This window comes from Mesoplodon bidens (genome assembly GCF_964165515.1).
Source record: "Mesoplodon bidens genome assembly, chromosome: 19".
NCBI lineage: Eukaryota > Metazoa > Chordata > Mammalia > Artiodactyla > Ziphiidae > Mesoplodon > Mesoplodon bidens.
Window position 1 is genome coordinate 8,350,487 of NC_138179.1, and position 16,023 is coordinate 8,366,509.

The 16,023-nt window shown below is 41.7% G+C and overlaps 1 protein-coding gene across 7 annotated transcripts in view; it reads left to right on the forward strand.

Moving 5' to 3' along the window:
* The first annotated feature begins 2,248 nt into the window (after positions 1–2,248).
* Positions 2,249–16,023, forward strand: part of GGNBP2 (gametogenetin binding protein 2) — a 32,642-nt gene continuing 18,867 nt past the window's right edge. For 2 of the 7 annotated variants that reach the window (XM_081219377.1, XM_081219375.1), the window contains exons 1-5: positions 2,249–2,414; positions 3,001–3,187; positions 10,669–10,749; positions 12,305–12,558; positions 14,590–14,688. In XM_081219377.1, coding sequence (XP_081075503.1) covers positions 3,095–3,187; positions 10,669–10,749; positions 12,305–12,558; positions 14,590–14,688 — 527 coding nt within the window. In that variant the 5' untranslated portion in view covers positions 2,249–2,414; positions 3,001–3,094. Of the gene's footprint in view, positions 2,451–2,596; positions 2,779–3,000; positions 3,188–10,668; positions 10,750–12,304; positions 12,559–14,589; positions 14,689–16,023 lie in introns of those variants that run through there. The other 5 variants (XM_081219371.1, XM_081219374.1, XM_081219372.1 and 2 more) reach the window with 4 other exon arrangements.

Genomic DNA, 16,023 nt, shown 5'->3' on the forward strand with positions numbered 1-16,023 from the left:
TTAAAATTCTTTAGCCTTGCCCTTCACATTGCCAATGTCGAAATTCAACAACTGGCTTTTTTTTTTCCGGTACGTGGGCCTCTCACTGTTGTGGCCTCTCCCGTTGCGGAGCACAGGCTCCGGACACGCAGGCTCAGCGGCCATGGCTCACGGGCCCAGCCGCTCCGCGGCATGTGGGATCCTCCCGGACCGGGGCACGAACCCGTGTCCCCTGCATCGGCAGGCGGACTCTCAACCACTGCGCCACCAGGGAAGCCCCTGGCTTTTTTATGCAATCATTTATTTTGTTAATTAAAGGTAAGCTCTCTGAGGCGGATACTTAGTCATGAAATATTTGCTGCAGCACTAAATATTATATTTGCTTAGTTGATGATAGACCAATAGCGAAAAAGAGTGCCTGCTCTAAAATGAAGATACATAGTTAAAACGTCCAAAAATTGTTTTACAGGGAAATAATTTTCTAAGCATTTTCCCCTCAAATGTTGGTTTTATCACATTTGTAGCGCCCAGGCTACCTCCTTGAGAAAGAGCAATTTATCAAGCAAAATTAGCTTTTTAACCTTACAATAAGTACTTATTAAATACCTATAGTATGTGAAACATTGTCCAAAGATACTAAGCAGTGTGCTCAGTGGATCTAAAAGACAAATCCAAATCAGGGAAAGTAATCTCAGATGGAAAAAGACTGTTGTGGTCTCCTCGTTTTGTTACGTTTTATATCTGGGTTTTAATGCCTTTTCTAACTTAGATTTAAACCCCCAGGGTGAATACTCTTTCTTTGCGAGTACCCAGTGTGTACTCAGTAATGAAGGTTATTAAAGTTAGCACCTATATATTGAACTTGTCATTTTCAATGTCCTTTACCAACCGTCATCCAGAGTAAGTTTAAAAGGTATAAAGTAGGCACATTAACCGACATAGTCTTTAGAGGAGCACCTACAGATCTTAAAAGCCACAGTATTCTTTTTTTCCTTAGGAGGGTTTTACATAAAACACGAGATTCTCTAAAAATGTGCAGGTTTTGGCTATGTAGTCTAACTTGTCAGAACCTACATGCACATCCTATATACCTATTGAATTTAAGCTAAGGACCATACACTGTTCTGCTCTCCTAACATGGCCAAAGACATAAATACTTACTGGATAATCACACCTTTGGGACTGAACCATGGTTCTTCCAGTTTATGGTCACCTAACCTAACAGTGACCACGCAATGTCGTAAGTCAACATGGCTAAGGGGTTGCGTGCACTGTGGGGTTTTTTGTTGCGAATCTCTACGGTTTCATGTGGTGACCAACTTTTTAAAGATCAGTATCACAGCTCTAGCCTATTCTACCAGGATTAGTTAGTTTTAAGAGCAGCAAATGTATTGATCCTTAACATCGTGAAGACTTTCATAGGCAGAATACTTTCCAACAACTATACTGGCCTCCAAAGCCTTCAGGGTAGGAACCGAGTACCTGATGGCACGCAGTGTCTTGACAGCAGCTCCGCTTCTCAGGAGAGGGTCAGAGGGAAGGGCCTTTGGCCAGCACCAGCACTTTGCCCAAGGGAATCGCTGTCCTTTCTGAGCCTCCAAGTTAATATTAACCCAGTCCAAGAAGTTTCTCTGCCCAGGACGCATACACAAGCCACTCTCCACATAGTCTTCTATTTGTCTCTAGTGTAACAACGACAACAAAAAGCTGTCAGCACTTAAATATTTCCTGCCCCCTCGGCGGGATCGCGACTTGAGTCTGGGAAGCAGTAATGCGGGGGGCTCCTGGTAGATCAGGGGGTCAGGGCAAGCGGCGTCAAGGACCCAGAGTTTGTCCCTTAGCCCCCAGATGCACGTCTCCACTCCCTCACTCCCACCTTTTGCTCTCACTGATTTGGAAAGCCTCAGCTCCTGTCCACTTACCCAAGTCCTCACTGGGCCCCGACCCTCGGATCGGTCCTGAGTCACCTCGGCTCCGCTCCCTTCGCCCCTCGGCCCTCGGGAGAGCGGTTTCCAGGCTCGCGCAGCGGAGGACTGAGTTTAGGCCTACTCATCCCTCACAGCAGCCCTATTTCGTATTTATTTGAGTAGCTAGACTCAGTGGAGGGTGCCGGTCACGCGTTGGAGACAGCCGGGGGAGCACTGGAGCACCACCCCACCCCCTCCGCTACGGCTTCGAAAAAAGCGACTCAGGAGCGTGGGTCTGGAATCTCGCGAGAGGAGGCGGGGCCCCCGCCCGGCGCTCTCAGTCCCTACCGGCCTCACCCTCCCTCCCCATGTCCCCCGCCTTCCCTCTCCATGTCCTCCGCCTTCCCTCTCCCACTCCCCGTGGCGCCAGCGGCTGACTGAGCCTGGAGAGGAAACTGCATTTGGAGCCGCGCTCCCGCCCAGGCCGGCCCTGACGCGGGCCTTGTCAGCCGGTAACGGGGAGCCGAGGTGGGGGTCAGGGAGGCGACCACGAAAACGGTGAAGGTCAGAACCGCGAGGCTCCTCTGAGAAGGGATAGGAAAAGGGTCTGAGCCTTTCACCTCGGACTCTGCAGAGCTGAGGCGGGGTCGACCCCTCCCAGGGGCGGGGTCGCGCTGGGCAACTGCCGCCCAGGGGACTCACTGGGCGGGGCGCGCTCTTAAAGGGGGAGAAGGGGTCAGCTGGAGGCTGAGGGCCTCCGAGCAGCGGGCTGCGGGCAGTGGAGCGGAGGCCGGGGTTGGAGTCCTAAAGCCGGGACTCCGCTGACGGGCTAGGGAAGCCCCGGGGCCGGCGGGTCCCCTTCGCCTCTCCTTTGGACCCTGACTGGAAGCCGGTGGGGTTGGGGTACGGGGTGGGGGTGCGGGGTGGGGAGGGAGAGCGGTGCAAGGGGGCGGGTCCCGGCGTTGCTCGGCGCTGATTGGCTGAGCGCGTGTGGAATCGGGTGATGGGAAACGCAGCTCAGATCTCCCGTCTCTCCTGCTCCTCTCCCTCCCCCCCGTGGCGAATGTGCTGCGCGGCGGCGGGTGCTTACGCTCGCGGGGTTTGGCTCTTGCAGGCAGGAGCTGGGAGGAGGCGGCAGCGGCAGGAGCGGCGGCGGCGGCAGCAGCTGGGAGGAGGTGGTGACGGTGGCAACGGCAGCGTCGGGGACGATGGCGCGACTGGTGGCAGTGTGCAGGGACGGGGAGGAGGAGTTCCCCTTCGAGAGGAGGCAGATTCCCCTCTACATAGACGACACCCTCACGGTGAGCGGGCCGGGCCGGGCCAGGCTCGCCGCTCCCCTGGCAGCTGTTTCCCCTCCTCCCCCTCCCCCAGGCCGAGCGCTGCGCACTGGAGAAAGAGTGTTGCAACTCCTAGGCGAGGCCTTCTCTCCGGCAGGCCCCGCAAACTCGCCTTTGCAGTGGGTGGCTCGCTAACCTTTGCGGGGCCCCAGGCTAGCGATCCGTACGCACTTTGAGCCCCTCTCCCCAGCTCTCCCTTCTTTTTTCAACCCTGTAGCTTCACCCTTTCCCTTTAGCAGACGGTGCTTTTGCCAAAGCACGCGCCTCGGAGCCGGGTTGAAGGATATTGGGCGTCAAGGGCCTATCCCTTACAGAAACCACCTACCCTCGGGGAGGCTTAATTATCTGGAAATGTCGCAGCTGCACTGCTACCTGTCTGTTTTCTATCTTAATACTACAGCTCTTCATAAGCATAATTACTGAGGGCAGAGTGACATGCTCTTGCACAGTAAAGATTCCACTAAAATGATCTGATTTCGTTATAGTCTCAATATGCCCGTACATTAAAACTGTTCGAAATGATTGTATTGCTAGGCCATGACTCTTCAAAATGGGCTTTCTTGTCATTAGTTATTCTTTACAGGTAGCCTTTTCTAAGGAAGCAAAGTGACTGAATGTGTAAGAGCATTGTAAAAAGCTGATTGCTCATCTTGAATGTCAAAACCCAGTTCTGAGTAGTTTTCCTTTTTAGCGTGGTACAGCATTACAGACCCTCTGCCCTGTGTTGCTGTAGTATTTCCTTTAAAAGGAAATGGTAGAAATTTGAATTGAATCTGAACAGGAAATGAGTGCAGTTGCTTGCCACAATTTCTTAAGAAATGAAATGATCCTTTTCTGAATATCTTGAAATCTGCGTTTTGATGATGCTGAAGCTTTGGAGTATACATTTGCCTGCTTTGATAAGGTGTTAAGTGTCTTCATCGTAACACCTTTGGCTTTTTTCCTTTTCAAAGGCAGTTGATCTGTTTTGTTCCTGAATTTCTTTTTTGCAAATATCTACTGAACTTTTTTCAAATTTTGTATAAACTGCAAGTCATTGTAGAGATGCCAGTCTATGCCTTTCTGTTTGCCAGTCTCAGTTAAGACTTGATTGAGCTGCAGTACCTTTAAAAGGATTAGAAGAGCTATTGAATGACTTAATTTGTTAGAACTTTTTAAGTGAAAGTATCTATAATTATCCAAGTGCATTTTTTTTCATGGAAAAAGGTAGAATGATTTGGGCTGATATAAGGTAAATAGAATTTGTGTTGATGAATTAGAAAGTGTACTTGTATGCCTTGGTTATGATTTCTGCACTTTTTGCATTAAAAGTATAATGGACTTGTATTTTAAGTAGTTTTTTAAAAAACTAACACTGATCAAATTAAATGATGCATTTCTCAGTTTGAAAACTAATATGAGTTCATGTGTTGATATTTTCTTTCTTCTCTCTCCCTCCAAAACAGACACTTTTCTAGAGCACATAGTTTGGTATCAACCTTTTACGTTTATTGTCCCAGAAAGCCTTTGAAGTTAAAAAAAAAGAAAAGTTCTGTGTGTTTGGACATAAGATTACTATTGAGTGTATACTATCAAAACAGGGGAAATCAAACATAAGTTTGAGTATTTACAAAAATTTAAAAGACACTGATTCTCCTTATGCTCACATAATCACCTTTAATGTGAATGTAGCATTGATACATCCATCATGTAGTGCTTTAAAATAATCAGCTTTGGGGGGTTTATACTCTATTCTCTACACAATGATGAATTTCCAAAATTTTCCAAAGAAAAAGAGGTAAGCTGCCCTGTGATTTGTTATTGTACTTATTTCTCTAGAGAAGTTGGGATTGGACTGACCTGTTGGTTGAGTTTCGTTTTTATTGTATTGTGGACTTGTGACCCAGGCAAATAAAATTTAGGCTTACTCAACTTAAATATCTTAAAATAGCATTTTATTTAGGAAAAGGTGCAGCTTTTCTTTACTGTGGAAGGGTTTTTATCACTAGGGAATGAGTGAGACTATTTATTGCTTTGTTGTGGAGCTTATGCACGGTCATTGAATGCTGGTTAGTGAAAAATCTTGTCAAGAATGCATCATATTTAGGGAAACAAGTTTCAGAACCATTCTACCAAACACTACTTAAAGGAATAATGTAGAGCAAACACCTGTTGGGGAAGAGGGAGGGGAGAAGCCTGCAGCAGAGGGTTATGCACGGGTCCATTGTTAGTTTGATGGCATTGTCACCCTGAAGTTAACTTTTGGTTTGGTCTTTGTTCCTAGGGTCCATAGGTAATACACTGAGGAAACACTGTGTGATCATTATTTCAAGTAGTCTTAGAATCTCGTTAGCTTCTAGATGTTAAGTCTAGTTGTAATGTTTACAATCAGTTACAAATATTTATCGTTCTAGTAACAGAAGCTGAAACCTCTAGCCTTAGGTAAACTGGGCGATTTTAAGTTGGATTTGTAAAATGAAATTAACAAGCTTGTATGTGAGGAAGTAGCCTCCTCTTTTATGTGGTATGTTGTAGCCACATTTAAAAGACTCATAATGGCAGTTAAGTGCGTTTGAATACTTGAGTACAGTGCTGATTGATGTAGGTGTATTTCAGAAAATCTCAAATAAGTAAACTGGTGGAATATTCAGGAAAGTGGTATGCTATGTAGCCAAAATGCTTTTCAGTGTTATTAGAATTATAGAATAGCAGATGGACAGAATACAGATTTTATTTTAAAGACATCTTTGAAGAATTAAGATTTTTAAAGTATTTTTAAAGGAATTAATAGTCAAAATATATACTCCTTATAAAATAATCTTGAAAAATAATTGCCAAACAAATTATCCTTAACCCTACTTCCAAGAGATAGCTAAGAATATAGCAGCATTTGGTGTAGTTCCCATCATAGACACACACAGATGCAGAGTTGAGATGTATCATTTTCTGTAACACTTTATATCTTGCTTTTTTCTCACTAAATGTAATATTGAGAACATTTTCTCTTGTCATTCTTAAACAGCTTTAGTGGCCATGTAATATTTTGTTGTGTGACATTCCATAATGTAATCATTCTCCCTTTGTTGGACATAGAGGTGGTTCTAGTTTTTACTATGAATAATACTCTAAGAATATAAATAATGCATAAATCTTTGCATTAACAATTTTTTTCAGGGTTTTGGAGGAAAATTACTGTATCAAAGGATAAAAACCTTTTATAAAATTCTTGATGCCTACTGTCAGATTGCTACAATATTTCTGGAACACAGTTTACCCTTCAAATTCAAACCAATCTAAAAGGGACTAGAAACTCTGATAAGGGTTTTTGATTGAGACTTAAAAAAGACTTTAAAATGTAGAATATCCTTTTGGGGATTAGGTATTTAGCATCAGTTAGAAGTTTAGCATTTATTGTTTGCTTTCAACTCTTGATTAAATATTTAACTAATTTACCAAAGGTGATAGATGTTGCAGGTGACTGTGAGGATAAGGAAGTAAAAAAGTGAAACTAAAGGGACAATGATTTTTAATAAATACAAGCTTAGTATTGTTGGGTTAGAGCTTGTGAGAATGTGCTAAGAACAGATTATTTGTGGTCAGGAGAAAGCAGGACAGATACGAGTGAAAATGGGTAATGGATTCAATACACTTTATAAAGCAGTAATTGCAGGACAATGACTTGTTCTATCTTTGGCTTGCTAGGGATAGGCAACCTCATCATGAAGCCAAACACTATAATGATTCCTCTGTGAGACCACACCTGAAATACTTACATGACTGTCTTCCTTTAGGTAACCTAGAATCTGAAGACTAAGTCAAGGAAGTGGTTTTAAAGAATGGGGAGAAATAGTGCTGCTATCCTCTACCTCTTTTTCTTTTTTCCCTTTTTCTTATTGTGGTGTCATCATTGAAGAGCATATAGTGATTGGCCAGTAAACAGCAAGGTAAAAAGCCATTGTCCTCAGTGAAAGGCAACGACAGTAATTACTTAGTGTGAGTGCAAAGTTTCTAACCCGGTGGTATTGAGTATGTACAAAATTTAGTATTATCCAAGCCAGTGAAACCCAGGAAAGATGCAGTAATAGACCTGATCTTGACATTTATCTGTACTAGTTAGGTGAAAATGAAATGGTTGGAAATGAGGGATTTTGGTTTTTTTTAAATTTTAACCCTGTTTATAGACTTTTTAAAGAGGATTCCTAAAGTAGGTATTATCCATTAAATTTTATATACATATATATTTTAAAGGTCAGCTGGTAGGTCTCAATATGTTAGGTGTATTCTTTGACCACTGCTTTAATTTTTTTTTCCTATAAATTTATTTATTTATTTATTTTTGGCTGTGTTGGGTCTTCGTTGCTGTGCGCAGGCTTTCTCTAGTTGCGGTGAGCAGGGGCTACTCTTCGTTGCAGTGCGCGGGCTTCTCATTGCGGTGGCTTCTCTTTGTTGCGGAGCACGGGCTCTAGGCGCGCAGGCTTCAGTAGTTGTGGCACGCGGGCTCAGTAGTTGTGGCTCGCGGGCTCTAGAGCTCAGGCTCAGTAGTTGTGGCGCACTGGCTTAGTTGCTCCACTGCATGTGGGATCTTCCCAGACCGGGGCTCGAACCCATGTCCCCTGCATTGGCAGGCACATTCTTAACCACTGCGCCACCAGGGAAGCCCCTGCTTTAATTATTAAAACAATAAAATAGGGCTTCCCTGGTGGCGCAGTGGTTGACAGTCCGCCTGCCGATGCAGGGGACACGGGTTCGTGCCCCGGTCTGGGAAGATCCCACATGCCGCGGAGCGGCCGGGCCCGTGAGCCATGGCCGCTGAGCCTGCGCGTCCGGAGCCTGTGCTCCGCAACGGGAGAGGCCACAACAGTGAGAGGCCCGCGTACCACACACACACAAAAAAAACAGCAATAAAATATAGTTGATCAGAATAAAAATAATTCACTTACACAGAGTCAGTTTTGGATTTCACCTATGACCTGGACTGGAGAGACCTTGATTTGGTAAAATGAGTAGCTTTGATCTTAAAGTAGTACAGGTAATTGTCTCAGTTCTTTTTATGGTGGCAATTAATATGTGGTGAAATGGTGTATATTTGTATAAAGCAAGTGGAAATGCAAATCAAGGTATTATTTGCTTAAATGGTAGATGTGGAGTGACTTGCAGTGTTCTGTTGAGCTATGTGGCTTTAAAAGTTTATCCTATACCTTTTTTATGACTTGACAGTTAATTTCTTTGTGTTTTAAACCATGTGTGGTGATTCCAGAAAACATCATGTGGCTTAATTGCACTATTCTTTTTTCAGTCTTCATGGGTCAGGATTTCTAATACCGGGATTATTTAGATGACTAGATGACCAGTTTTACTTTGTACTGTTGGCAAAGTTAATATATGACAGTGTTTAGAACAATGGCTAGTATGCATAAAGCTACATTAAATGTCTTTATTATTACCACCACCACTCTTTGAAGATAAGACAACTCTGAGAGGGAAAACTGGAGAGAAGTTGATTAACCTGAAAACTGGATAACTGATCCTAAATTTGTGAGATAAGGACATGTAGTCTGTATGTATGGAAGAAGAAACTTCCAGAATAGTAAAAGCTATTGAAATGGAAACATGTCTCTGAACATGGTATAATGAATATAGAATTGGAAACAAGGAACAGTAGCTCTTTCCCTGGTAATAAGTGGTAATATGTGTATTATAATACATTTGGGAAAGATAGGAACATGTAAAGAAAAAAGTCATATATCTTTTCACTGCGTAGAGATAGCCACATCTAATATATTACGTATTTTCTTTTTCTGTGAGAAAATATACACATAAAAATTTGAATCATATTGTACATGCAGTTTTTGAGTGAAATACACTGAAGTCCTCTGGATTGTTGAATCGGTGTTTGCATCATTGTCCATCCTTAGTATCCACTTGTCTTTCTAGTTCACATATCCAGTAGACCCTTCTTAATAAATAAAGAAAAGGTCTTATATCTGTTGCTTACATTTGCCTTAGTTGTTTAGTCCTCACTTTACTGCTAGAAGAAGCATGTTTTTAGGCTCTCATTTCTAATGTGGAGGGGAAAGAATGGTCACTTGATTAAAGAAGCAGGTCTTTGTGGTGCTGGTTGGTGAAGGGAGGAATCTTTTTAAGATCCCATTCAGGTGGGTGGGGTTCTTTAGTTTTTTGGTTTTGCGTCAAATGGTCTCTTTATCCTGACTTCACTCTTTGGGTGTGTAGGAGTTTGTAGCCCTCGTCATCTGGAAATAGAAGTTTGTTCTAGCACAGTATGTTTGATATGTTTAACAATGTTTTAGTTAAGATACAAATGTGTTACTTTATTTCATTGTTTTGAAGGCATACTTTTTTTTCACATTTAACATCTCTGAAATTGGTATGCTTCTTTCGTTTGGTGACATCTTCCAGTTATAATGGCTCTTTCCTAGTGGTACATAACTAAGGTACTTCGGTGGTGTCACAAATCAGTGAAATGTGCTGATTACTAATTCCCATTATCTGACATCCTGAGACATCCTTAAGCTTTATGTATCCCTCTTCCTCTGGTAGTGAATTTTGATAACCGAATAAATATCTCAGTGTATTTTTTTCTGTTCATGATTAGAGCAGACATTTACTATGTGCTGGGTATTATTCTGAGTGTGTGTGTGTGTGTGTGTGTGTGTGTGTAGTGAAGTCATTATATATATAGTCATTTACATGGTGAGGTTTATTATATTCTGTAGTTAAGGAATAACTGAAAATATCAGGATATTTAATGTAAGATATCAGGTTATTTCACTTATTAAATGCTATTATTAGCCACTGCAACAAACATTTTAAAATATAATTTAGGGCTTCCCTGGTGGCGCAGTGGTTGAGAGTCCGCCTGCCGATGCAGGGGACACGGGTTCGTGCCCCGGTCTGGGAAGATCCCACATGCCGTGGAGCAGCTGGGCCCGTGAGCCATGGCCGCTGAGCCTGTGCGTCCGGAGCCTGTGCTCCGCAACGGGAGAGGCCACAACAGTGAGAGGCCCGTGTACCGCAAGAAAAATAAATAAATAAAATTTAAAAAAAATTTAAAAAACATAAATAAAATAAAATATAATTTAATCCTCACAACCCATTTGATGAGAGATATGAAAAATTCTTGTTTAATCTCATTTTACAAATGAGGAAGCTGAAATTCAGACAGGTTAAATAACTTGCCCAGGATTATGACATAAATTGTAAGTGATAGAGCTGGGATTTGAATTCATGTCTGCCTGACTTCAGTGCCCTTGCTTCTAATGACTGTACCATTTCTAGCTTTAGAAACTGTAACTTGGATCTTTTTTTTTTTTTAACTTTTTGATGGAGGTGGGAGGGAGCAACTCGGGCTTTAGGGGTCTGTTTCTATCCTAGGAGACTGTAAAATAGTCTGTATCATGTGCTCAAAGAGGATAAAATAACTGATTTTTGTTCTTTTGCATATTCAGATGGTGATGGAATTTCCTGACAATGTGTTAAATCTCGATGGGCATCAAAATAATGGTGCACAACTAAAGCAGTTCATTCAGGTAATAGTTTTAAAAATTAATGTTTTAAATGCGTGTGTGTGCATGTGCGCATGTGTGTGTGTATGTGTGCTTTAAAGAGTCATTTAAAATTTTACCTGTAAGTATTAATTTTGTTTACCTAGGACTCTTTAGGTCTTAAGATTGCATTGAAGTTACTTCCTTTTACTATTGTTCCAGGTCTGTTCACTTACCTGTGATGTGAAAGGCTTGCCGGTGGTGTGTTATCATTTTACATGTCTGTAAGGCTTTAATTTCACCAGTTTAAGTTTAATTTCCCTGTTTTGAGAAGGTAGGGCAGACAACTTTTCATTGAGAACTTCGTTGTTTTCTGTAGTAATTGTTTTGCTCAGTAAAAAAAATTAATCTTGTACAGTGAATTTTCTGATTTTTATTTAATTGTTTTTTAATTTAATTTAATTTTTTATTGAAGTATAGTTGATTTACAATGTTGTGCTAATCTCTGCTGTGCAGCACACTGACGCAGTTATACACATATACACATTCTTTTTTATATTCTTTTCCATTCTGGTTTATCCCAGGAGATTGGATATAGTTCCGTGTGCTATACAGTAGGACCTTGTTGTTTATCCATTCTAAGTGTAATAGTTTGCATCTACTAAGCCAAAACTCCCAGTCTTATTTAATTCTTAAACAGTGTGATACTTTGTCAATACACTATATACGATCAAGATAAAGGAAGATAAATGGTTACTTTATTTCAAAATTCTATTTCAACTTTTGGAGAAAACTTTGAATTAAAGGTTAATAGTAAATGTGAGAATATCCTTTTTGGGAGTTATCTTACTTTCTCATCTGTTTTTTTTTTTTTTGTAAACTGGAGGTATTACTTGTAGTATAATTATAACTCCATCTAAGTAGAAGATATTTATGAGTTTTGCCCATTTCTCTACAGCCATGGTTCTCAGTCATTTCTCTTCCTTGTCATAACCAACAGATAACATTCATATGCACCAGCATTTTAGTTACTCACTGCAGGCTCCTACATAGGTAAGATAGGCCTTGTTCTCTCCCACTAATCCATGGCACACCTGCGCATACCTGCAGGTTGAGAATGGCTGCTCTACATGATCACTATCCTAACTTGACTTGTGTAGCTAAACGTAGTGTGTTGCTAAAGATTGAGAAAAAGACATGGTAAAGCTGCTTTGTATCTTTATTCTTTTCTCTTTTCTTTCTTTCCTTTCTGAAATTTTTTATTTTAAGTGAGAGTACTAAGCTTAATGCACATTTGACAGGCACTAAATTTCCACATGCAGGGCTTCTTTTTGCTATGCTGGGTCACATACTGCGTAGCCCTGGCATCCTAGGTGGAGTTTTTTATACCCTAGATTCTAGAACAGGGGGATTTGTGGAGCAAACTCAGTACAGCATGGACAAGACTGACGGCCTTGCCTTACTGGCTCAGTTGCAGATAGAGATGGCAAGCCCTGCCCAGGCTGTACTCACTGCACAAGGATAGGAACCAGAAAGAGTGGTGAAAGAGTCATTTCATGTCTTTCTTACGAACTCTATTTTTCTTTCCCTCTTCTCTCAGCGACATAGTATGCTTAAGCAGCAAGATCTAAGTATTGCCATGGTGGTGACATCACGTGAAGTCTTGAGCGCACTTTCTCAGCTTGTCCCATGTGTTGGTTGTCGTCGAAGTGTGGAGCGCCTCTTTTCCCAGCTTGTAGAGTCTGGAAATCCTGCCCTTGAACCCCTGACAGTGGGGCCCAAGGGAGTCCTATCTGTAACTCGAAGCTGCATGACTGATGCAAAGAAGCTTTATACATTATTTTATGTACATGGGTGAGTATCATCAATTAGGAAACAATGAGTTTGTTAAATTTTTAAACTAGGTGACAGTGGCAGCTTTTTTTCTAAATTTGGTCGGGGCAAAGCTTGAGTCCAGATTCAACCCTTTTATTGAGTAACTTCTATGTGCCAGTGACTGTAAAGCTTCTTTTCTCATGTGGGGAGAGGCAGGCAGTAAACAAACACATAAATTGTCAAGGATGTTCAGTTACAAAGACAAACCAGTAAGGGAGATAGACAGTGAGTGGGTAGAATTCATGTGGAGAGTGGTCAGGGAAGGCCTCTCTGATAAAATGACATTGAATATAGACTTGAATGAAGTGAGTGAGTGAACCATGCAGATATCTGGGGGAAGGCAAAGAAGGAGCAGCAAGTGTAAAGGTTCAGAGGTTGGCGTCTTCCTGGGATGTTTGAAGAACAGCCAGGGAGCCATTGTGGCTGGAGCCAGATGAGTGAAGGGAATGGTCATAAAAGATGAGGTCCCAGGAGTACTGAAAGGCCTAATTATGGAGTGCCATCTCGAGGTCTTTTGTTGTTTTGAACTCGGAGATGGGGAGACTTGGGAAGGTTCTGAGCGGAGGAATTCATGGTCTCCCTTGAAGTTTGCTCACTATCACCTCTGTGTGGAGAATAAGTAGAAGCGTCATGGAAAGGTGGAGAAACGGGCCTGTGTAATAGTCCATGCAAGAAACAATAGTGACCAGTCTAGTGGCCACGGAGATAATGAGGAATGGTTGGATCCTGGATATAGTTCGAGGGATGAGCCAACAGGATTTTGGGGTAGATTGGACGTGGAGGAGGGCATCAAGGATGCTTCCCAGATTTGGGGTCTAAGGTGCAGGACAGATGGTTTCCATTTCCTGAGGTGGGGAGGCCTGGAGGAGGTAGGAGCACTTTTGCAGAACTCACTTTTGGATGTGTTAATCTGAGATAGCAGTTGGGCGTCCAGGTAGAGTTCAGAGAGTTCTGGCCTAGAGATATGAATTTGTGTCATCAACGTATATATAGTACTTATATGTATATTTCAACCCATGAGATGAGAGGTGATCACCAAAGGGTAAGTATAAATAGGAAAAGAGAAGAGGTCTGAAGACCAAACCTACTGAGAGGTGGTGGTAGAGACTTTGGATTTTTACTCTGCCTGAGAAAAGAAGCCTTGGAGGGTTTTTGAATAGAGAAATAACATAATGCGATTTTTGTTTTGAAAAGATGACTCCAGCTGCTAAGTGAAACATGGTGTGTAAAGGCAAACGGTAGAAGCAAAGAGACCATTTGGGAGGCCAGCTGTTGCAGTTGACTAAGCTAGAGAGGCGAGTTGGACAAGGGTGGTAATGGTGGAGGTGATGAGAAGTGATTTGATTCTGAATATATTTAAAAGTTAGAGTTGACAAGCTTTGCTGATTGGATGGATGCAGGGTTTGGATAGTTAGCCTTATGTATTTCTATATCTGCATAAAATTTCTGTTGAAGGCTCCTCATCAAGGATAGTGTATATTTATTTTATTTTATCTTTTATTGTTTCCTTTTTTTTTTTTTTGGCCGCACTACGTGGCTTGTGGGATTTTATAATAGTTCCCCGACCAGGGATTGAACCCCGGCTCTCAGCAGTGAGAGCACGGAGTCCTAACCACTGGACCGCCAGGGAATTCCCAAGGATAGTGTATGTTTAGATATCTAATGTTTGGACAAGGGAGTATGGCTGAGAGTCAGGTAGCAATCAGTCATAAAATATTTGAGTGCCAGGCACACTGCTAGATACAATGCAGATACAGGGATGAATGAGACACATGTAGTCTAGGGGCAAGAGTATGTTGAATAGGGCAGGTCTTCAGTGTTTCGATAGGCTGGGAATGGAAAGGGAATATAAATGTACTGACTCTTGGGTTAGAGTTTGATGAGAAATTTTCCAGGTAAGTGATGTGTCTAATACTTTAAATATACTTCTCACTAAAAGGCGTAGAGATTTTGAAAATTCTAAAGAAAAGTTAATATTAATCAAACCTTTAATGGTTTATTTTTAATTAGGTCCAAACTAAATGACATGATAGATGCTATTCCAAAAAGTAAAAAGAACAAGAGATGTCAGTTGCACTCCTTAGATACGCACAAACCAAAACCTTTGGGGTAAGTAGAATTGATTATCAGGATGCTTTGTCAGTGTTAAGATTATAAATGTTGATCACATTTGGTAAAAAGAAAAGAAACCCTGCTAGTTTTATTTCATTAATTGTTTACACTGTGACATAAAAACCATATAATTGGTCAAAATAAATGTCTCCTGGTTCTGTAAGCCTTTTTGCATTGGGACTATATAGGTTTGATTTTTTTTTTAAGTTTTTTTTTTCCTTGTATTAAATATGTTTCAGAGAAAGGAGGTTGAGATCTTTGTGAAAATTTATGTAGCCAATATTAAATTTTTCAAAGTCGTGGTATCGTTTTTTTAATCTATGTACTAGTCATAATGTATAAATTATTTTTCTTGTCTTCCTTGTCTCTAGGTCTCCCTAATAATTTATCAAGGATTTAAAAAAACATCTTGAATCAGTTATAGCAATGTGAATTTATGTAACTAACTTGCAGTTTTCTTCTTGGTTAGGAGCTACAGTGTCCAAGGCTGCTTCTGCCCCCATCTCCTAGCACAGTGTCACAGTTGCCCCTTCAAAATTGCTTGGGGTTGGGGTTGGGGTTGGTGAGGAGAAGCAGTGGAATTCGAAGGGAGTTTCTAAGAGGGAACTTCTGTCTGGGGGGAGAATGGGATGATGTACAACTAGACTTCTGAATTAATTTTTAAAATTAGTTTTTTTGGATATCTCATTGGTAGTGTTGACACCATTGTTAAATTGACATTTTCCACTCTGGTAAAAAGACCTAGATGACCAGAGGGTGGTGTGTTAATAGTTAATAATCCTTTTTTTTTTTTTCCTATACTCAGGAACAAAAAAGTTTTAAAACTTTTGTTATGAAAACTGTCAAACACATAGAAAAGTAGAGAGACTATACAAGGACCCTCTTACCCCCAAATACCTTCACCCAGACTCAGTAGTTATCAAGATTTGGCACATTTATTTCATTTGTTCACCTTTTCCTGTGCTGAAGTTTTTTTCTTTCTCCTCGTTACGCGGGCCTCTCACTGCCGTGGCCTCTCCCGTTGCGGAGCACAGGCTCCGGACGCGCAGGCTCAGCGGCCATGACTCACGGGCCCAGCCGCTCCGCGGCACGTGGGATCTTCCCGGACCGGGGCACGAACCCGCGTCCCCTGCATCGGCAGGCGGACTCTCAACCACTGTGCCACCAGGGAAGCCCTGCTGAAGTATTTTAAAGCAAGTTCCAGGCATCATGTTATTTTACTACTACATATTTCCACAGTCATCTCTAAATACAGTGAATTTTCTTTCATGACAGTGCCATTGTAACACCTAACAAAACTTCTAACTATAATAATCTAATACCCAGTTCATA